The sequence below is a fragment of the Durio zibethinus genome, chromosome 8, assembly GCF_047325235.1.
Source record: "Durio zibethinus cultivar Kanyao isolate XHJ-2024 chromosome 8, ASM4732523v1, whole genome shotgun sequence".
NCBI classification, from domain to species: Eukaryota; Viridiplantae; Streptophyta; class Magnoliopsida; order Malvales; family Malvaceae; genus Durio; species Durio zibethinus.
Genome location: NC_143169.1, coordinates 1,012,980 through 1,035,842, shown reverse-complemented (window position 1 = coordinate 1,035,842; position 22,863 = coordinate 1,012,980). Strand labels below are relative to the sequence as shown.

Sequence of the window (22,863 nt, the reverse complement as noted above, 5' to 3'; positions counted from 1 at the left end):
AAAAATTGCACCTTTCACAAGGAAGCTCATGGATTTTACCAGTAAATATAAAAACTATGCCAATTCGGTAAAACAAGCCAGACCAAAAACTGTACTCATTCTCACCAAGTAGTCAAGAGCATAACTATGCTACCACAAACAAGGGTAAATACAGAAACATTCACATATTGGATGCCATACTGCAAGGCCCTGTCCAGCTGACCGCTCTGCCCTTTTTACATTGCTTCCACTATGCTGTTTTAAGTTTTTCACCCCTGCTATATGTTCTAAGTTGCATCATTCAGATTGACAACACATCCGGGTTGTGCACTCAGACAGTATAGCCAATTCATGAAAATTCTAAGATTAGAAGCTTTGTAGTCCTAGGTGCTAGAATTTAGGAATCCCTATTTGGCTTTTTCTCATCATGCCTTTTGTGACCATGTGATCTACGTTTTACATTATGTTTCATCTCGTAGTCCTCAGAAGAATCAGTCTCATACCTGTGTGTTGAGTGCCTGTATCTTTTTAGGTCTCGTTTTCCTTTTAATTTCTTTGCTTGATGGCCTGAAGCATCTGGGAATTCTGAACATTCAACTACGTGTCTTGAGCGCTTCCTTCGATGGCCATGATGCCTCCTTTTGTCCCTCTCAGACCCATGATCACTAGAATTACTATCACTAGTCCCATAAGCTTTGCCATGATCATCTAGGAGTCCTGAAACTTGGTCAAGGTTCCCTAAGCTTTTCTGTCTATCATGATGACGGCCTTCTCTGTCACTGACTCTACTCGACTGCTTTACTAGTGAATCTCCAACATTAGTTCTGTTCTTGCTGGCCCCCAAATCATCCAGGGGTGATTCTTTGATATGGTGTCTTGAGCTTTTCCCTCCGTGGCTGCAGTGTTTTTCATTGTCTCTGTCCCTATTCAACTGATCTCCATTGTCTTTATGAGTTTGGATATCACTGCCTCCATCGTCATCTGGGTATCCCACTTTGCTCCAATGCCTTCTCCTTTTCTTGGTATGACCATGGAGATTTTCTCTGTCTTCATAGACTCTGTTCTCGATGTTCTTATGGTCAGCCAAGTATTCTGATGATTGATTCTGCCGTTTTGAGTTTTTCTTTGCATGACAATGGCGTCTAACTTGATCAGTATCTCTAGTGCCATTTATGTCGCTCTCTGAATAACCTCCATCAGAACTGGTATCATGGATTCTCTCACTATTTTGACCCCGTTTTAAACTTTTGCTCTGTCTATCCAATCTTCCATCTAAAATTTTTGTTTGTTTTCTGTCATTATTCTTGCCCATTTGACTGTCTAAACAACCACCATCAGAACTGGTATCATGGCTTCTCTCACTGTTTTGATCCCATTTTAAACTTGTGTTCTGTCCGTCCCATCTTCCATCTAAAATTTTTCTTTGTTTTCTGTCATTATTCATGCCCCTTTGACTGTGTTTGCTCTCCTGAGCACCATCAATAAATCGAACCTTCTCCCTGGATTTTGATCTTCTAGAGTGGTGCCTACCAAAAATTAGATATTAATAAGAAATAGAAAAATCCAGAACACATGTAGGAAAATGGACTTTGAATTTAAACATAAAGAAGTAAAATAAACCAGAAGCACACAAAGAAGAAAATGCAAACATTTTACTACAACTAATATGTAAGAATTTTCATTAGTAATACACAAGATCAACACAAAAATTAGGTGACATACAAAACTAAAGTAGCAGTTATGACTTACGACTACAATTAAAAATGCATACCTGCCATCATCTAATTTTACCATCCGGCTAGTCCTTGAATGCCCTGAATGCTCTTGCTCTGTCTGTTTCTCAAACGCAGCCTCATCAGCATATCCAAATAAAGCAGCCATCTTTTTCACCCAATATCTTGGGGGTGGTTTGTCCAAATCTGCCCATTCATAGTCTCCACCAGGGTTCCGGAAACAGTGAATAAAATTGCAGGCGGTTCCATGAGAACATGTCTGTTAATATGAGACAAAACAGATCATAAATTGAAGAGAAAACACTTTCAGATTAGCATCAATAAAAAAACACAATGATTTTGATGGTCTTTTTCTTTTTCAATTTCCCGATATCTCAATCCAACACATCATGCACAGAGGCAAATGATAAAAACCAATGAAGAAAATAATCTCACTAGTGTTACATGAGATGAGGAAGCTGGAAGTACCTTGAATCTTGACTTCATAAATTCCCCACAAATGGCAACCTTCCATCTGGTAATGTTGACAAACTCACATTGTACCTATCATGAACCCATCACCCAGAAAAGAAAGCTTAAAAAATTAAGCAAAAAAAAAAAAGAATTTAAGAAACCAAAAAACCAAAATAGACCCATGGATATGGTAATTGGTTTTATATTCTTAACAGCTGGCCATGCATATCTGCAGCTCTGGACAAGAATGTAGTGGTCATGCATAATAGCTCTCACAATCAAATATGATTGCAAGCAAATATTTCATTTGTGGTTTATAAATACAGCATAAGAGTAATGATTCCCATATTACTTTTTTTTCATTTGTTGCAAAAGATTGTCTGTTCCATGTTCCATGTATGCAAGAGAATAAGTTTGCAAGAAAAAGGCAATAAACTTCTTCTAATAGAACAACTATCTATCCAATGCCAGCATTGAAGTAAGTCAACCAATAATGGAAAATAAAAAAAGCCCCTATACTTAATTAAATTAATCATCTGATCCCCTATCCTTTTATTACAATCTCTTGAGCCCCTTAATTATTATTTATATCCAACTAAGCTCTTATTTGGATGGAAATGTTATGTGGATTAACACCCTATTCCATTTTGCCAACTGAGATAAGATTGCCATGTGGCAATGATGACAAGAAATAAACATGAAATTAATAGATATGTGCCAAATACATAAAATAAATTTTCCTTCTTCTTTTTTCTTTTTCACGAATGCGCATATGATGAAATATATTTCACCTTCTTCATGCCACATGGCAAAATTTGTTTCACCTCATCAATGCCATGTGGCAATCTTTTTCTCAATTGTTAAAGAGGTTAATAGTGTTAACCTACATGGCATTGTCCATCCAAATAAAGGCTTAATTGATTGCAATAAGAGGATAGCGACTTAGATGAGAAAATTAATTAAGTACAAGGACTTATTCTATATTTTAGACAAGATAAAACTTTCATTCAAAATTGATTTACCAATTAAAAACGAAAGCCATAAATATAATAACCACTAATTCAAGACAAAGTCATTTCACCATTCACATTTAACTATCAGTGTCCATTATAGAAGAAGAAAAATTGCAGTATCATCTAATCTATCTCTAATAAATGATCCAGTGAGCTTATACATAATTCAACTAACAATTTCTACCTTCCATATCTAAGACCTATTTTCTTAATTGATAGAAAAAGTTGGCCTCAATTTTACTGCCTAGTTGCTCCTTTGGCAATAATCTGCGTCTATGTTATCTAAATCTATATGTCCAATCCAAATATTATTGAGTTTGACATTTTCTTGAGATAGAAATTTCTACAAGCAGCAGTTCACTAGTTCTAAAAAACAACATAAACAAAAGAAATAGTAGATACATCTCAATCATCTTGACTACCATTTAGGACCTGCTCTTGTGTATGAACTAATAACATGAAGTGGATGAGAGAGAAAGAAAAACTAGAAAGAATGTAAGCAATCTAAGTTTATAGGTTGTACCAGAGCAAACAATTTATATCTCAGTTAAATTAGAATGTGAAACAAACCATTTATCAGCAATTGTAGAGACCAATACAAATTTGACCTACATGTATTTTAAGCTTTATTAGCCCAGGTTGCTAGGTTGGACTGTGAGACTAGGAGGTGCAGTTGTCCAATAGACTTATACTCAATACAACACTCAACCACTTATACAGACATACAGACAATATTGTCAAATTCGAAAATAAGAAAATGAGACATGGATAGGATTATAACTCCACAAGCAGCCAAATGACTGCTGACTACACACCCTTATTCATTGTAAAAAATTAAGGTTAAAAGTTCATATTTTTAGTGGCCAATAAAGTACATTTAGTTTAGTTTTCCTTTTCAAAAAAAAAAAAAAAAAAACAAAAACGAAAACAAAAACCCATTTGAATCTAACTGACATATTACTTTAGATATAAGACCCAAAACTGAATTGAATATTTTCAAAAGTCGAATTGAGCTTGTGGTTCAGCTTTCGAACCATTTTGGGTGTTTAAAGTTGGTGATTATTTTGGTCCAACCTATATGGACTTAAAAAAAGTATGTTTTAAAATTTTATAAAACATAAAATAAACATATATAGTGCCAGTGTTGAGGCTTTGTTTGGTTATTGCTTTTACTACTTGCTTTTTGCATTTTGCTTTCCAAGAAAATACTATAAAGCAAAGCAAGAGTAGAATACATAATCATAACAAATTGAAAATCAACACCAAATCGCATATATTATTCTATATAAAAGTAAAAACACAAATTTTGTTCTCCTAGAAATTACATTTATAAGTTTTAATTCTTCAAATACAATGTTTGCTTTTCTACCCAAAACACTTTTTCCTTTTCACTTCTAGAAGTGAAAGCCATGTGGCAAAAGTGACCAAAAGTGGTACCTAAATTACTTCTATTCATACTAATGCAATTTTCTATTAACAAAACCCAAGACTGAACTAAAATTTTCTGTTTTCTTATCTAATCCCTAGTAGCGATGGCATTCAGTTAAATCTAAAGGGAATGAATTACCTGTTTGCCAGCAAAGTATCGCCCATTGATCGAGTCATAAGCAAGGACAGCTGATTCTAACAACTTATAATGCACGTACACGTTTCCCCTCAAATGGAATGAACCATTTTTACACACCTGATAAAGACTCACAATTTGTAATCTAAAAAGAAAGAAAAGTAAATAAAAAGTAAAAGAAACTCCAGTCCGAAACATAGAGAAGAGAAGAACTAACAAGCCTGCACAATCAACTTGAGAACTGACTAAAGGTTGTTAAATTCAAGTAGAAAAAAGAAAAGGGAAACATTTATCAGCTTCTGGTTAGATTTTGACTGTACTTATTAACCAAAATCCCAGGAAAAATACCCAATAACATAATGTTCAAAAAAGAAAAGCAAGTTGCAGAATGCTTCATTTTATAGATCATCTTGAATGCAAATCATAGACATCATTAGCCAGGCGGGAAGAGCAGTTTTCAACCTTGAAATTTACAATTTCCCCAAATTTTAAGAATTCTGTGTGCACATCCTCATAAAATTCCTCATAACACCGTTCAACCTCTTCATCTGTATACTGAAAAAATAAGGACAAAATATCAACCAAGAAATTTTAGCAGAGAGAGATATCCTCAAATAATAAGATCAAAATAAGAAAGAAAACATATGAATCATATATCTACAGAATTCAATATAAAGATATTCTGCATTCATTTACACGTCATTCTTCAAGAATGGCCACAATGAGACCAATTATATTTTTAAAAGATAAATAAATGGAATAACACAATAAGATAACTATGCTCATTATTTCAATAAGGAATAGCGAATCTAATTCTATATAGTCCTTGTATATGCATGCAAAATTTATATGTGCGTGCCTGTGTGGGCAACATATAGATAAGACATCTATCTGTATATAATGCAGAAATTAGTTGTAAGGAGGTACACAAACTATATCAAGCATGCGCTATATAAAGAGAGATGAGTTAACTATTTTGAAATTTAACTAGAGTAGAACTTCAGTCTGTGCACAAAAACCCCAACCAATATATACTTAAAAATGTAATGTTGCTCGTATCTTTAATCTTTTAAACCAAATTCATTTAAAATAAACATTACTCTTTTTCCCTTCTTTGAATTACTTTTTTCAATTTGTATAATCAAGACTAATTCTTTGTGCCAATTCTTGCATGTTTAAACATGCATTGTTCCCCTATATCTTCTTACAACATTCAAGTTTTAAAAGTTTTTGAAACAAAGCTACACTTATCGTGAGTTATGAATTTAATCTAGTTGATAAATATGATCCCTACTACAAGGAAAACAAATGCAGACAAAATTAAAGAAAAAAAATAAAGACAAAGATAGGAGGCTCATTAAACAACAAAAAATTTTATAAACAGCTCGGGCTAACAAGTATTGTATTGGTTTCCCTTCGTTTTATTATTATACATAAAGAACACCATTGCATTTGAGACTACAGAAAAAGACACAGCCCTCTTCCCTCTTATAAACTAAACCCGTCCCCCCCCCCCCCCCCCCAACTCCCCAATATCTGAACCTAATAGCTCCAGTTGTAATATCAAGTTCCCCTTGAGGACAACAGAACTGTAATTGTAAACCAATGTAATTTATCACTTAATGTTGTTACAATATAAGCATTGGGGTTAAGGCAGGAGCAACTAATGTTGTATTCATGACAAAAATCATCTGATATATCACCAGAGGCCATGAGATAAATTAGCAACTGCAAGACAAATAAATGAAGTCTACAACATGATCTGCAATTGCAGAATCCACCAGACTATTAGAAAATAGCAAATTATAAAGCCTAACATTCAGATAAATGAGGCCACTTTTTTAAGACAAACTAAGGCATTTTGAATATACAAAGTATGAGCAATATAATCACAAATTTTTTCTCCTTGTCATCTATACTACAACAACCTGGAAAAGACACAAGTTGTGGCCAAGGCAATAACCTGACAGTAGTTACACCCTAACTACAAAATGTGGTCTCAAGGTCAATTTCCCCCTCCACCAATTATTAGAAAAAGAAATTTTAAAAACTGCATCAAATACTTGGTGGTAGAAACAATTTCCATACACCCAAACTAAGTTTCTTTCTCCTCTTCCTTAGACATATCTGAAGTAAGAGAAGGCCAATTACACCTATATACAATCTGGTGTTGTTCCCTAAATTCTTAGACCTGAGAAAGTGATGACCACTGTCAAAAAAATAGCTATAAATTACAAAGAACATTGCCAATTGAAACTACTAGTTTTCAATGAGCAATAACCATAAGCGGAACAAATGATAGCATTTGTGTAACCATGAAAGTTTATTCCTCATAACAACTAGAATTATATAATATTTATAGATCACTATAAGAATAGCCAATAGATGAAATGTCATTAAAGATAACTGTGTCTTTACCTGACAGCTAATATAGCATGAGTTCAAATTATAGGCACAATGACTGTTCTAAGAGTATAGTAGATAGAAGGCAAAGAGGACAGTGGAAACAAGAAAGGTAGAAAAGGGACAAATGAAAAAAGGGAAAAAGTAAAAATGTGTAGTATGGTAAACAGATTAAAAATTAAAAGATAAAAAGTACAAAATAATCACTCTCATCGACAGCAAGGAGGATACAGGTTAGCTAATTGCTTCAACTCCAACCAAGCAACCAATGCCAAAACCAAGAACCTCCACTGAAGTGACTCCATGCATCTCTGATGTAAGTTAAAGAAACTAAAGAGCAATTAAAAGTAAATCTGAGCTAAAATGCTCAAACTATGACACATCAGTAATACAATTTTAAGCCGGGCAAAAAATGGCAAAGACAAAAACCTAAAATAATGAAGATTCTATGAATTCAAAACATTAACCAATGGCATGATAAATTAAAACAATACATGATTTTAAAAGGAAATTTTGAAGGCACTTTCATGTACCTTCAGATCTTTGCAGTTATAAAAATATTGCAAATAAGTCAGGCTTCATTAGGCAAAGAACCCAAGATATAAATTGATAGCACAGTATGGAAGTAGTTTTATGATGACGGAATTATTATCAGGATACAAGTCACAGGAATCATATGAAGGCAGCGTTTACAGACCTCAAGTCCCTCATCTTGCTCCCATGCAAGGCCAGGACCATTGTACATGTTCCTGATAAGCAGTGTGCATGATTTATCAGGATAAAAATGAACTCTACTGCAACGCTGACCAAATCGACATGCTCCGGTCTTTAAGTGAAAAGGACAATGAGCTTTATCCTATCAAAATTACAACCATGAGGTTAGAATGATGATACCTGACTAACCCAATACCCATCCCCACCCCCAAGAGAAAGAGAGAACATGGGACTAAAGTTTACGTATAGATAACTATATTTAGCATTTTAGAGAGATGAATGTTGGACCTGTTCTGTTCCAAAGTTAGGTACTTCTTTGGCAACACTCTCCAACACCTGTTGTGCTGATGATGCATTCAGGTAGTCAGCAAAAGCCTCAGATTGTGGAGGAAGAGGATTTGATGTAGGCCTATCAGCATCCTGTGGAACAAAATCCTTCAACATCCAAAATTGTTGCCAAAACCAGAAGATAAAAACATAACATAAAACAAACAAATCATGGGTGATTGTCGTAACTTTACCTCTCCTTTACTCTTTTGATTCCCTTCTCCTTTTGGAACCCTAACTTTCTTCTTCCTGACAATGATCTCATTTCCTTGCCAGATAATTTCAGCTGGCCCTTCTTCCACATATTCCCAATCATCACCCATCTCCTCCTGGCCATCATAAAATAATGTAAGACAACCCATTTACAAATAATAAACACAAACATGTCCACAGTCTTTCAGTTCCAGATTTCTGAAGAACCAAATAGAATTCGCCCAGAAGAATCCCTAAGATTGTGAGTATAACTAATTCAACCTGGTAGTCTGCTTTAATAAAGACCAAAAGGATGATAAATACATATATACATATATTCACTCCCTTTCTTTTCACACAGTTTTCTTATTACCTAGAAAACACAGTCACACAAACAAACTAGTGGTAGCAATTACCCACAAAAACAAAAAACCAAATAAGAACAATGCCAAACCGAAGATTTAAATGTTTCCCTTTTTTTTTTTTTTTTTTGCTTTAATTCCTTTCCTGCCCTTTCTCAAAGAGACCAAACACAACCAAAAATACTAATAAAAATAAAAAAGAAGCCGAATAAAGGAACCTGTTTTCTTTGTTCTCCGTTGGAATCCTCATTTAGATCATTCGTTTTCTTCTCCTCTTGTTCCTCATCTTCTTGAGCTTTCCTCTTCATCTCCATAGCCTCGATCCACGATCTCTCCCTCTCTTCGAACTCATTCAATGCTATCTCTCTCCTCTTTAGCTCCTCCTCCTCCTCTCTCGCAATCCTCTTTTGCTCCTCGGGGTCGTTGAGCCTGGCCTCTTCCGCCTCCCTCTCCTTCTCCGCTGCCTCCTTTCTCAACTGCTTCCTCTTTATCTTCTTCATCTCTTTCCTCTTTTCCTTTCTGCTTTTTTCCATCGGATGATTCTCTCTTTTCCCTCCTCCTTCCTCTTGTTTTAAAATTGCTTCTGCTTCAGCTTCGGCTTCACCCATTGTTATTGTTGAACAGGTGTTTCTATCACTATCTCTTTACAGATACACGAAAGAGGCACAGAAATAAACGAATATATATATAAATTGTGGCCAAAAAAATTAAATAAATTATTTTATTTTATTCCGTTACCCGACAATCAACCGATTTTGATATTAATTTAATTATATTATATTTTCAAAAATAAATTTTCAAGATTTACATTAAAATTTATTTTTAAAAATATATAAAATTTTATTTAAATATATATTAACTAGCTTTTTTAACTCATACAATATACGAATTTTTTTATTAAAATTTTCATAATTTTAAATTTATTTTTTAATTAGTTATCTAATATATAATCATATATTGTATAAATATTAAGTTATAATTAAATAATAATTTATACATAATATATTATAAATGATATTATTCATCTAAAAAAAATCTAAACTTTTGTAAATTTTTAAGAATTATAAAAAAAAATTTTATTTAAAATATTTTCTTCAATTTATTTGTTAAATACTAAAAATTTTATTATCGTTTTTTTCTTATTTGATAAAAAAATCAAAAATTAATATTTAAATAGTTAAGATTAATAATTGTTCTTATCAAAATGTTGATTGAATGGTGTACATATATATATATATATATATTTGATTGAACAATAAATCATAATTATTAATTTTATTATAATCATTTGGTTTTTATTAGTTCTTATTTTTTATTATTATATAAATATATTGGGCTAACAATTATTTTTATATATGTCAATAATAATTTTGAAATAAAGTTATTTTTAGGATAAGAGTTATTTATGTTATGTTTAAAAACTTTATTTTTGAAATATTTTTTATTTTTAATCATTTTTAACATAATTGATAGCAATTTTTGTGAATTAGATATGGTAGTGATCATCATTCTTCTCATATGATCAATTGTAAACAAAGAAATTCAATAATAAAAAGTATAACAAAAGGAAATAAAGAATATTAATTTACATATTAATTTATTAAGATTGATTATAATTAACAGAGAATAAAAACATTAAAGAAATGAATAAAACAAAAAATATGTATAATACAAAAAGTTTATTATAATCAATCTAAGCAAATTTTAAAAAAGTTATGGACTAAAGAGAAATAAATAAATTAACCAAATATATAACATAAAAAATATTTGAATTAGAACATAAATAAAATATTATATTTGTTTTCAAATCAAAAACATATTTTTTATCTAATTTTTTTATCAACTTTCAAATATCTCTTATTTTCAGATAAAAATGTAAGCTTTTATTACTTTAAACATATATGCTTTCTAATCAATAATTCATTAACTTATATAAAAGTATTAAATTTAAATAATCTATTAAATAATTTTTAATTTTGATAGATTTTGATTTAAATTTAAATAATAATCTAAAAATATTAAATTTAAATAATTTATTAAATAGAATTATTTGACAAAAAATAAAAATTTATTAAGCATATACACTTGGAACTGTTATTAAATTTAAAAAAAAAAGATAAATTATGATTTAATATATTTGAATTCAAATCTTATGCAAAAATTTTAATTTTAGATAGATTTTTATTTCAATTTTAATAATTATCCAAAATGTTTAATTTATATAATTTATTAAAAAATTTTATTTGATAAGTAAAATAATATAAATATTATCTTATGTGTCATTAAAAGAGATTATCTACTTAGACATCCACATAAATAATTTTGGTCATGTAACTTTGTATGTTGTAATATAATATATATATTAGATTATAAATTATTCATAATGTTTTAATTTTAATTTAAATAAAATAAATACGTTTAATTTTAAAATAAATAATATAAATGTGAGAATGTTATGGACAATTTCTCAAGCAAACATAGGTGAAAGAAGGTGAGTTATATATATCCATGTTACTTGATCATATGTGTGAATAGAAAAAATACTTTAATTTTAAGCATGCGTGGACATAAAAGTGTTCATGTTTTAAAACCAAAAAATTAAGAACACATTGTGTTCTTGTTTTTAAACCAAAAAATTAAGAACATTTTTTTGCTCATGCAAAATCAAAAAATTATGTTTTAAATCAAAAGTTAGTATTTTTGGTTTTATGAGATTTTAATAATAAATTTGTGTTGTGCATATTTGAGAACATTTATTTTAATTTCATTTGCACGTATGATCAAATAAATATGTCCATAAACGAATATATTTTCAATTAAATCATGCTTGAATAACTCATGAGATATGAATCTATATGAGTAAGATTTTTAGTGATTAAAAGTAAAAAATCAAAATTTGGAAGTTTATAAAAATTTTCAAAAATAAATATTTGAAAAGCTTTAAATCTTATAAAAAATGAATATCTTAGTATAAGTTTTTCATAGATGAATTTTTGAAAAATTTTAAAATTTTTTGAATTTTTATTTTCAAGATATTGATTTTATCTAAATCTTATTATAAACTCTAATATATATTTACATAATTTCAACCACAATTCAATCAAAATCAATTGAAAATAAGATAATAATCTTACCTTTAATCACTAAAAAACTAAAAAACATATATGATTTGGAGTTAGTATGATGGATTTAGAGTTTTTTTTTATTATTATTATTGATAAATGAAGAGAGAATAGAGAAAATGTAAGAATGAAAAATAAAAAGTGAGAAGTGAAGGTGTATTTAGTAGAAATAAGAAATTAAAATTTGAATTTATAATGTATTTAGAAGTGGGTATATAAATTAATAAATGAGGTATAATAAAATTTCTCTGTACAAATTAAATTAGATACCTAAATCAGTAATTGTTGATTTTCGGTTTAAGCGGTTCAATGTTATCCATATATTATAATATTATTTAAATTATAAACATTTAAGAAAAAAAATGCATCCAAATATCTCGACGTTGCTTAACCGTCAAAATAAAGATGTTCAATGAATCCAAGTGGTTCCCCTGAGTAACAAAACTCGTAAAACAATGAATTTCATGAAGTGAAATCAAATCTCTTGCACTCATTTTGTCAAACATTTGGGCCGCATCTTCAATTTCCCCACGTTTTAAGAGCATTCAAAGCGGCACATATAAGACGGTGAGTATTCACAACGTAAATGTCAACCTTACTACATGCCCATGGTATCGTGATTGTGAGAGACAAAATATTCGGGAACCCTTTCAACACGGAGGTAAGTGCTTTTTTCCATTTTCCAGTTGGTCACGGTCATTGCAGTCCTGAAATTGGAATTAGAAATTTAGAATAGAAATAACAAATAACAAGGCAGGAGCAGAAAACAAATGGCTGCGTTTCCTTCATCAATTGATAAACACGTACACCTATTAAAGGAAAAAGACAAACACTTGCCTGTCAACAAACCCAAATTGGAGCGTCGTCGTTATCTTCGTCAGGTCCGTGTGACTTTGAATAAATTGGATTTGGCCCACCAAATGGTTGACGAAATTCCCCTAACAAAGACATTTGCCTGGAACCAATTGATCCAAGCCCATCTCTCCAATGAGCATCCTCAACAAGCCCTCTCTGTTTATCATGGAATGATGCTTCGTGGTGTACGTCCCGACAAGCATACTCTCCCACGCGTCTTAACCGCTTCTCGTCATTGCTTCAACTTAGCATTTGGGAAACAAGTTCATGCCCATGCTTTCAAGCTTGGCTTCTCCTCCGACCTCTATGTCATCACTGCTTTAATAGAAATGTATGGTCGTCTACACGGTGTTGAGACTGCAAAATCTGTGTTGGATAATGCCGCCACTTCCAATTCTGTAGCTTGCACTTTACTAGCTAAGTTGTACTTGATGGAAAATAAGCCCCACTCGGCTATTGAAATCTTTAACCGAATGTTTCGATTGAAGGCTGATATTGATCCAGTAGGATTGGCAACAGCTATTGGCACATGTTCCCTCTTAAAGTCTCTACAACAGGCAAGAAACATGCATCAGATTGCTAGGGAATGCGGTTTGGAATTTCATCAACTTGTCAGCAATTCACTCTTGAAAATGTATATTGATTGTGATAGTATGGAGGAAGCTCGATCTGTTTTCGATGCAATGCCATCCAGAGATGTTATTTCATGGACAGAGATGATTCGTGGGCATGTCAAAAAGGGAGGATATAACGAGGCCCTCAAATTGTTTCGCCGAATGACTGTTGCTGGAATAAAACCTGATTCTCTCACAATTTCTAGCATTCTTCCGGCCTGTGCAAGAGTACCAGCTCATAAGCAAGGGAAGGAACTACATGCCTACTTGCTTAGGAATGAAATAGACGTGAATCTCACAATCCAGAACGCTTACATGGACATGTATGTCAAATCAGGATTCATTGAATTGGCATCAAATGTTTTCAAGTCCATGATGAAGAGAGATATTGTTTCTTGGACTATAATGATATTGGGCTATAGCTTGCATGGACAGGGAGGGCGGGGACTAGATTTGTTCTTTGAGATGGAGAAAGACTCCAGCTTAGAAATTGATGAATTCACATATGCTGCAGTTCTCCACGCATGTGTTACTGCTTGCAGGGTTGATGAAGGAATGTTTTACTTCAATTGCATTCAGGCACCTACGGTTACACATTGTGTTCTAATGGTAGCTCTTCTAGCTCGTGCTGGACTCTTTGATGAGGCACGGACCTTTATCAAGAAACACCAGATTGAAAATAATGCAGAGATATTAAGAGCTTTGCTGGATGGATGCAGGATCCACCATCAAGTAAAGATGGGTAAACGAATTGTTGAGCAGCTTTGTGATTTGGATCCCCTTAATGCTGAAAACTATGTGTTACTGTCAAATTGGTACGCAGAATGTGCAAAATGGGACATGGTTGATAAACTAAAGATGACAATCAAAGACATGGGTTTGAAGCCTAAAAGAGCATACAGTTGGATAGAGTTTCGAAATAAAGTTCATGTGTTTGGAACCGGAGATGTTTCCCACCCGAGATCTGAGATAATACATTGGGAGTTGCAGAATTTAATGAAGAAAATGGAAGATGAAGGACATAGGCCTAGTTCAGTGTTTAGCCTCCATGATGTTGATGAAGAACGTGAATGTATTCTAATTGGACATAGTGAAATGTTAGCCATTTCTTTTGGGCTTATCAGTACAAAAGGGAGAGTACCTATTCGTGTCACAAAGAATCTCAGAGTATGTCGAAGCTGCCATGACTTTGCAAAGGTTATATCCAAGATTGTAGAAAGAGAAATCATAATAAAGGATCCAAATTATTTCCACCATTTTAAGGATGGACATTGTTCATGTGGGGATCTTTGGTGATCTAATTTTTCACCCTTTGCTATTCTGTGATCCAAATCTCTAGATGTGATTGGAGCTTTTGACTGCTGATACGAATAACATTTTCCTTTCAATTGATTTTCAATGTCTGTTTAACCTTTCCCTCGCGTGATAAGCTTAGGCTTTCCCTTTTAATAAAGTTTTTTAAACGTCGTTGTGGTGTGATATTTCTGTGAAGAGGTCATGAAATTTGATTGAATGGGCATCAGTTTAGTAACCTTCGTTCTGCTTTATAACAAGTTGTCCCAATGGATGTCGGATTTTAAGGTTCGACACATCCATCACCGGGCAAGCATGGGCACATATCACGATTCACGTGGCATAACCTGGCTGTGGAAAAGCTGACTGCATCTGATGGTTTATCATTGCATGAAAATCATACAATTCATCACCTTGAATTAGTTGGGGTTCCTTTTTTTTTTTTTTTTTTTTCCTTTCAGTAATTTTCACTTTTGAGCAGGGTGATTATTCTTACAATCTTCCACTCTAGAAAAGGCTACATCATTTATCAGAATGAGAATCCAACCAAGCCCACAATTCCCTTCACAAAGAGAGACAACAGAAGTGAGGATGACAATGTAAACCAAAAGTCCTTGCTGGCAGTAAATTCCTGTTTGAACACATTTACTTAAAACAAAATCAACGACAGAATACGCATCATTTTAGTCATCAAATAAAATGTGCCTACAGTAGCAGAATCTGAGGTTTGTGATTTGAGTCAACTAGCATCGTCACAAAAGTTGGTTGGCCTCCCCATACATAGTAGTTATCACCCACTGGCATCACAGGAGCTATCTGCAATCATCCAAAATAGCTGGGTGAGGATGGTACTAGCTAGTCATCATTGTCTAGGAACTTCATGCCTTGAGAACCAAAAGGACTGACCTGTCCATGTAATGTCGCAGCTATGGTTTGTCATCACCTGCAAGGTGATGCCTAATAACTCTTCTTTGTTCGTCCAACTCGTAGTAGGCTCTAAATTCGGAGCTAGAAAAGAAGCCTTCCAAATTAGTGATTTCATACTCTTCAGCCTGCACAAAAAATGTAATTAAAATCCAAATATAAATATGGTAAGTGTCCACAAGTCTAACATCATTAGTAAATAAAAACTTGAAGTTCTTGTACACCTTGGCTTGCAGATCTGCTACTTTCACATCAACATAGGTAAGCCCTGAAGTTGATCCAGAAAGTATTTCTTCAAAGCGAATTGCATTATTCACAAGCTCTCTTAGAAGTACAAGTAGCAGTCCATCGTAGTCCTTCTTGAAAGTTATGTATTGCCTGAAGCTCTGCAAAATACAATATCAGATTCTTCTCAGCCTCTTTATGACAAACAAATTTGTCTTTTAAATAAAGAAACTATCAACTTTTGACCTTCAATCAGCAAATTCTTTCTCAAAAGAAAAAAAGCAAATTCGGTGAATTGCATAAGAAAATCTATCTAACAGAATTGAATGAAGTTAGTAATGCATCGTGTAGGGAACTCTTAAAAAGAGCTTGTAAGCTAGGGACAATAACAATTCTACCGGCAAAAGCCTGACAGAGCAATGCCCATGGATTCCTGTAACTCCAAAATGAGTGAAAGTTTAAAAGGATGCCGGGCATAGCTTTGATCCACGATACAATAAGATATCAATTTAGATAGCAAGGCATGAATAATACTATATCAACAAGTAGTGAGCTTGTCCATACATAAATGAATAGGCCTAAACACATCGAACCGATAATTGCCAAAACCATTGGAATAACAACATCAATGCATAAGTACCCTGCTTGAGAAATGCAGGCCTTGAGAATACTACCTGCCCAATCTTATTTAAAATCCAAATAGAGATGAAAAAAATAAAAGAAACAAAGTACTCGATATATGTCGAACAAACTCATAAGAGAAAAAAAAAATTCCTGCACTAAGGCATATTTTTTGAGGTATTTGCAACTTATGGAGAAAGCTTCTGCAAAAGGAAGTGAACCGCTATACCTTTCGTAGGGCTTTCTGCACCCCAAACTTCTGTGTTGAAATGAATGACTCAAGAAGGACCCGAATAGCCATGTCCACATCTTCTTCTGTGACATGCTGCCTGAGGTGCATTCTGGCATGTGCTTCAGACATCCTGATCATCGATTCTATATGCCTCACTGCTATAGGGACACCTTGTCCACGCTACACAGGCACAATGGATATGAAGCGTTGGAACATTAAAGTAAAAACACTTTCAAATTCAATCAAGCAAAACGAGAAAAGGAAACTTACAGAAGATTCTTTTCGCAGATCAGCATAAACTTTAGTAAGCTTAGCCATATCTTTGTCATGGAACCTTGGGAATACATTCAATTTGGCATATGTTACATATTTCCTTAGCAATTCTTGAGAAAGAATCTGAAGTGTAAAAATAAAAATTCATGATTAGTTGGAAGACAAGGCCTCAAAGTTACAAGCAGTTAAGAGAGCATGATAAAATTGTCATTATGAACCTTTGAATCAGCTGGTCCAGCAGAAGCTTGAGTCTCTTCTTGAGAATCGCTGAAGGCTTTGTCATCTATATTAGCACCCTTAGGTTGGGACCTGAAGTGGCTGTCAACTACAAACTTTGCAAGCATCTCATCTGTTACAGGGTCAACAACATCCTGCATTTGAAATCAAGATTTTTACCCGATTAAGACCTGATAATAGAAATTTACAAAGAAAATTAAGTATTGAGCCCAGAAGGGAATAACCTTAACAACACATAGAATGTCAAAACGGGAGATGATGGGATCCGTCAACTCAACATTTTGAGAAAAAGTTTTCGAGGAATCGTATCTGCAAGCAAGCATGCGTATTAGTTTTATGAATTGATTCTTGAAAAAATTTTTGATAAATCTGGGGGAAGAAAAAAGAAATAACCAAAATGAAGAGTTCTAGGCTTGGGGAGGGGCAGGGTTTGTCATTTTGAATCTCCAAAAATATAAATACACAAGAAAATGAATCCTTAGAGCGGAGTTCAGAAATCCCCTTGTTGGTGCATCTCATAGCCCATGAAAAATAAGCTAAACTCTAAAAATGAAATCATTGGCCAAACCATCTATTCGCATACCTTCCTCCAATCGGATTTGCTGCTGCAATGACAGAGCAACGAGCTTGGAGAGAAGTAACTATCCCAGCTTTTGATATGCTAATGCTTTGCTGCTCCATTGCTTCATGGATACTCACCCTGAATAAACAGATGTTTCAAAAAATTTATCGCTCAAGTAATTCCACAAAAGAAGAAAAGAAAAGCAAAGGCGGAAGGGTGCTTGCTGAAGTTATCTAATCATACTACCAACATTTATGCTGGGCTTCCCTTACCTGTCTTGATCATTCATCTTATCAAACTCATCAATAAGACAAATCCCTTTGTCAGCTAAAACAAGGGCTCCTCCTTCAAGGGTCCACTCCCTTGTGACTGGATCCTTGTGCACCGCTGCTGTGAGCCCCACGGCAGAAGCTCCTTTGCCAGTAGTATAAACAGCTCTCTGCCCGGTCTTTTCAACATATCTTAAAATAAAATCCTTTAAATTTTAAATGCATGTTCATTACTAAGGGATCTGATTCACACTTAAGAACTTAGAGAGCTAGCTCATACTTGAGAAATTGCGATTTTGCCGTGCCTGGATCACCTAAAAGTAGTACATTGATGTCTCCCCGGAGTCGATGTTTCCCTTCTATATTTTTCTCCTGTCCCCCAAACATAGCAAGAGCTATTGCAGTTTTTATGTCCTCATGACCATAGATTGAAGGGGCAATGGACTTGATAATCTGAAAAATGGGTCATTAAGCATTCATATTAGAATTTGACCAAAAAAGAGCATTACAAATATTTTTATAAAAACAGGGGCACAGTTTACAAAAACAGAAAAGTATTATGAACAACAAACCCTTTCTCCTATTTGTGTATCCTTGGCCAACTTCTCAATCTCTTCCTTATCCTCCTGAGTAAGTTTATAGGCAGAAAAGAGATCCTGTTTCTTTGTAACATAGTTTGCCTCAACCACGGTGGCAAAGACAGGAAATCCATTTTTTGTGTTCAATGACATGTCAAAATTATTTGTGTAAATGCCTGTGACTTCCTGCAAGAAGTGACATGGGATGCAAAACAAAAATTAGTGTTCCTGACACAAGAAATAGGTACCAAACAAATACAGGAAGAGGATCCTACAATTTCTTCCCCAGGACGGGCACAATCAATTAGATCATTAAGCAATATTACTTCCTTGTATCTTGGAAGCCTTCCTGCAGGCACAGTTCCTGGGCTTTCTTGGAGTGTGAGCTTCTGGTAGTTCCTATATACCGTCTGCAACAACGCAAGGAAGAATATATAACGAAAACTAGATCTTAAATAAAAATGTTAATTGATATTGATTGGGACAGGAAATTTATCAAAAACAAAACCACTGCTAAGATTAATACAAACTTATTCACGGTTTGGTGGGAGCTGTTTTAAACTTTTAATTCTTAACAACAAATAGAAGCTCAAAAACAGAATCCAATTTATAAGCCTTTCTTGTCCACAAAAATATACAGAAGTCAAATGCAGGTGCACGAGAAGAGAGTAAAAACTTCACCTGCTCAATGTTGACAGTGAATGGCCCTTTTGATTGGCATTCAGGGCAGGAACCAACCTTGACCTCTGAATATGAATTTTGAAAGAATGGTCCCAAAATTGCTCCACACTTGTTGCAATCGTATTTTACCTGTTGCAACTGGGGAAAGACCCCAGTGCGTCTAGTCACAACACCCCCAATGCGAACCATGGTGTTCAAATGGATTTGCCTGGAAATAACCAAATGAAAAGGTAAAGCTGAAACTATAGAGAAGAAAAATATATCAATATTGTGATAAAAAGTGGACATTCTAAATTACCTAATATCCCGAATTCGATCATAAATTGGAAGGTTTGTAATGCGGACATATATCTTTTGCTGGATGTTCTTGTAGTTTGGATGCAAATCAAAGACCACCCTTTGGGCAACATCTTCCATAACTTCTAGGACAGATTGGGGGGCATCAGCCAGCCAGATTGCAATATTAGGATGAACAGAAATGAACTGTTTATAATCAATCTCCAAGCTGCACTTGTTAGCTACAAAATGGAACAATGAGTAAACGTACAGAATATTTTAATATTGATCAAACTTTTTTATGCATTAAGCTTTCCAAAACTAGAGGCTAAGTTGAATAGATGCTTCACCTGACACCATCTCATTTATGAGGCGTACATATTCAACGTCCCCATGTCCATTTTTTGGGTTCACATACGTAAGTAAGAAATCCCTGAACTTCTTGAAAATGAAGCGACGCACTTCATCTCTAGTAACCCACTCTCTCAATGTTCCCTGAACACGGTACATCTCAAACTCGCCTTGATCATCATCTTCATCCTGAATATGACGAGGAAAGTTAGATGCAATTTGAAATGCCAAAATGATTGAAGCTAAGGAGAGTTTTGAACCTCGTAAGGGTAATCATCAGTTCGATCAGTCATGGGTACATCATCCCTTGAGGGGCCTTGCTGTGACCTTCCTGGTGAACTCTGCATTCCATCAGTGTCATCGTAGCTTCTTGCTGCAGCTGGAGGCCTGAAATCAGCTCTTGACCGCTTAGAAGGCCTATAATTGTCATCATCTGTATCTGCAATCATCATTTCAACTCCAAATCTTAACTAATTCATATACAACGAAAGAAAAAGCCGGAGCAGAAACAGAAAAAAAGAAAGCTATGGAGCACTTCATATCATTCAAAATGGGTTGTTTCTAATGAATCCTAAAATGGGTATTATAGGAGAGGTTGATACAATTTGAAAGACCTACAAGGCAAGTAAATACCGACCCTGGTCATGCAGAAGCTGGGGAAGCTTGCGATTGGAGAGGCGAGCCTCACGGGCATCAAGCTCCAACTCGGCAGCCCTACGATCCAGCATGATCTGATCCAAATCTCTCTCATCCTCCATAGACTCATCCAACCCAATCGACTCGTACTGGTCTTGCCCATCCATCCTCCTATAATCATCCATGAAATTATCATTGTACAGATCTTCTCCTTCGTCTTCCTCTTCATCTACCTCATCCGCCTCGTCTCTAATTATCTCAGGATCCACCGCCGCCTCTTCCTCATCCGACGAGTGGCTACTGTCATGGGGCAATTGATCCGTGTTAAATCCTGCAGATGTAGGCGATTCTGGCGTCGACGGCACTGGATTTCCCGAATCTTCACCAGCCATTCTTCTCCGATTCTCTTTGCCCACTCAACCGTATTAGAAACAGAAACATGTGACACTCTCTAGGACGGCGCCCAAATAAGTAGAACTTTTTTTTTGGCGCGAAATTTTGGCGCCAAAATGGTGTAAGGGTCACCTTATCCTATCCGGACTCGACTTGGTGCGGACCAAAGTGTATTTAAATGGGTTAACATTGAAAATAAAAAATAACATCTCGTAATAATAAGATTAAAATTAATAATAAAATATATATTTAAATGTAAAAATAATAGTAATAATGAAGTGAATTATAATAATAAAATAAAATGATCATAGAGATATTGATTAAAATTTATATGTAATAAAAATTTAAATTATTTAATATTTATAAAATTAATATATATTTAAAAATTTATTAAATTGTTTTAAATTAAATAATAATTTTGTTAATAAATAATTAAAATTTATTTATCAATTTATTATATAAATAATAAAATTTATTGATTAATTAATTTATTATGTAATAATAAAATTTATTTTTATCTTAAATTAATAAAATTAGTTTATAATTTTTAAATAAAAAATTAAAATGAAAAAAAAATAGAAAAAGAAAAATTGAAAGTTGTTAATTCGAGGGAGAAAAATAAAGAAACAAAAAAAAAAAAAAAAGTATATGACAATAGTGGATTGAAGCTTCAAACTCCAATAATTGGCAAAAATCTCATTGAGCCGTAATATTGTTTGGGTTACGAAGTTTGCTATTGACACGACTTTTCAAAACAACTAGACCGCATTTGGGATGCAATGGATTTCATGATCATCCTAAATGTTGGTCCTCAATTTTTGTGAGATTGTTTGATTCATGATTATTTTTTTAATTTTAATAATTTAATATCTAATTTATTTAAAATTTAATAATTAAGTTTTAGAATGATGAAATCTTAAAGGTGTCATACATGCGTCGTTATGCTTGCATTAAACATTATTTATTGTAATTATGTAATTTTTATTTAATGTAAAAAATAATTTTTTTATTTTAATTGATAAAATTTATGAAAAATAATTACAAAATAATTTTATTACCCATACTTTTCAATTATCCCAAAAATTAGATTTGGAGAAATTCATTTTTATTCAATTTTCTAAATCTAAATCGATTTAGCTTAAATTGTTATAGAAGAAACATTTTTTTTTCAATTGATTCAACTCTAACCCAAATCAATTCAACCCAAAATCATTTAAGATGAAAATCTTAGCCTTATTTTTCCTGATCAATCTAACCAAAATTGAAAAATCATTTGATTTACTAGTAAAAATCCTTAACTTTGTGATCTTTCTTACATTTAAGGGTTAATATTTGATTTATATGAGTTGTGATGAGGAAGGCAATGATAAATTGTTTCCTTTTTTATAACAAAATCTAGTAAATGATTTATTTAGGATAAAATTATTGCAAAATAGGTGTTATATTTTTGGGCATATGGTGTAATTATCTCTTTTATTGCGATTTGGCTAGTGATATCTATGCTTTAAGTAACTTTTTTTTAAAATATAAAATTTAGTATATATTGACTTAGGTATAAATACTTATTGTAAAATGTGTGTATAATAAAGACTGTAATTATTATCTAAAAATTAGTGTATTCATTTTTTACGGGGATGAATTTTGAATTAGGGATAATAAGATTTTATTATGAGAGAAGATTTGTTAAGTTTAGTCAAAATCTTTAATATGTAAATGAGGCTATTGATAACCTTATATTTGATCCTGATAAGGTCAATTTTTATTGAGGTGATAACGAATTAGAAAATAGTGATAAATTAACTTGTTTAATTTTTTCACAATAATAAGTTTTGAATTAGAGATAATAAGGTTTCATTATCATGAAAAATTTATTAGGTTTGGGTAAAATCTTTAGTATGTAAATAAGATTATTGATGACATTACATTTGACTTTGATAAGGTTAGTTTTTATTAAATGTGATAACGGTTCAGACTAGATAGG

The 22,863-nt window shown here is 33.1% G+C and overlaps 2 protein-coding genes and 1 pseudogene across 3 annotated transcripts; 1 reads left to right on the top strand and 2 right to left on the bottom strand.

The window, feature by feature from the left end:
• Window positions 1–68: 68 nt before the first annotated feature.
• Window positions 69–9,396, bottom strand: LOC111278874 (Zinc finger C-x8-C-x5-C-x3-H type family protein). The gene is made up of 9 exons (XM_022865581.2): window positions 8,959–9,396; window positions 8,381–8,515; window positions 8,148–8,279; window positions 7,843–8,001; window positions 5,205–5,297; window positions 4,746–4,862; window positions 2,181–2,255; window positions 1,751–1,971; window positions 69–1,505 (listed from the first exon to the last, which is right to left on the bottom strand). Exons 1-9 carry the CDS (start codon window positions 9,346–9,348, stop codon window positions 377–379), a joined length of 2,451 nt encoding a protein of 816 aa, XP_022721316.2. The 5' UTR covers window positions 9,349–9,396; the 3' UTR covers window positions 69–376.
• Window positions 9,397–12,221: 2,825 nt separating this feature from the next.
• LOC111278873 (pentatricopeptide repeat-containing protein At3g12770 pseudogene) lies at window positions 12,222–14,719 on the top strand (annotated as a pseudogene). The gene has a single exon (XR_016343908.1). The product of XR_016343908.1 is annotated as a pentatricopeptide repeat-containing protein At3g12770 pseudogene (transcript).
• A 491-nt stretch (window positions 14,720–15,210) lies between these two features.
• Window positions 15,211–20,932, bottom strand: MCM2 (minichromosome maintenance (MCM2/3/5) family protein). Its single transcript, XM_022865134.2, has 17 exons — window positions 20,491–20,932; window positions 20,114–20,292; window positions 19,853–20,042; window positions 19,525–19,744; window positions 19,227–19,434; window positions 18,821–18,955; window positions 18,540–18,731; window positions 18,248–18,420; window positions 17,971–18,159; window positions 17,720–17,836; window positions 17,361–17,445; window positions 17,118–17,270; window positions 16,897–17,022; window positions 16,624–16,806; window positions 15,773–15,934; window positions 15,531–15,676; window positions 15,211–15,440 (listed from the first exon to the last, which is right to left on the bottom strand). The coding sequence occupies exons 1-16, from the start codon at window positions 20,879–20,881 to the stop codon at window positions 15,551–15,553; spliced, it is 2,829 nt and encodes a 942-aa protein (XP_022720869.1). The 5' UTR covers window positions 20,882–20,932; the 3' UTR covers window positions 15,211–15,440; window positions 15,531–15,550.
• Window positions 20,933–22,863: the final 1,931 nt, after the last annotated feature.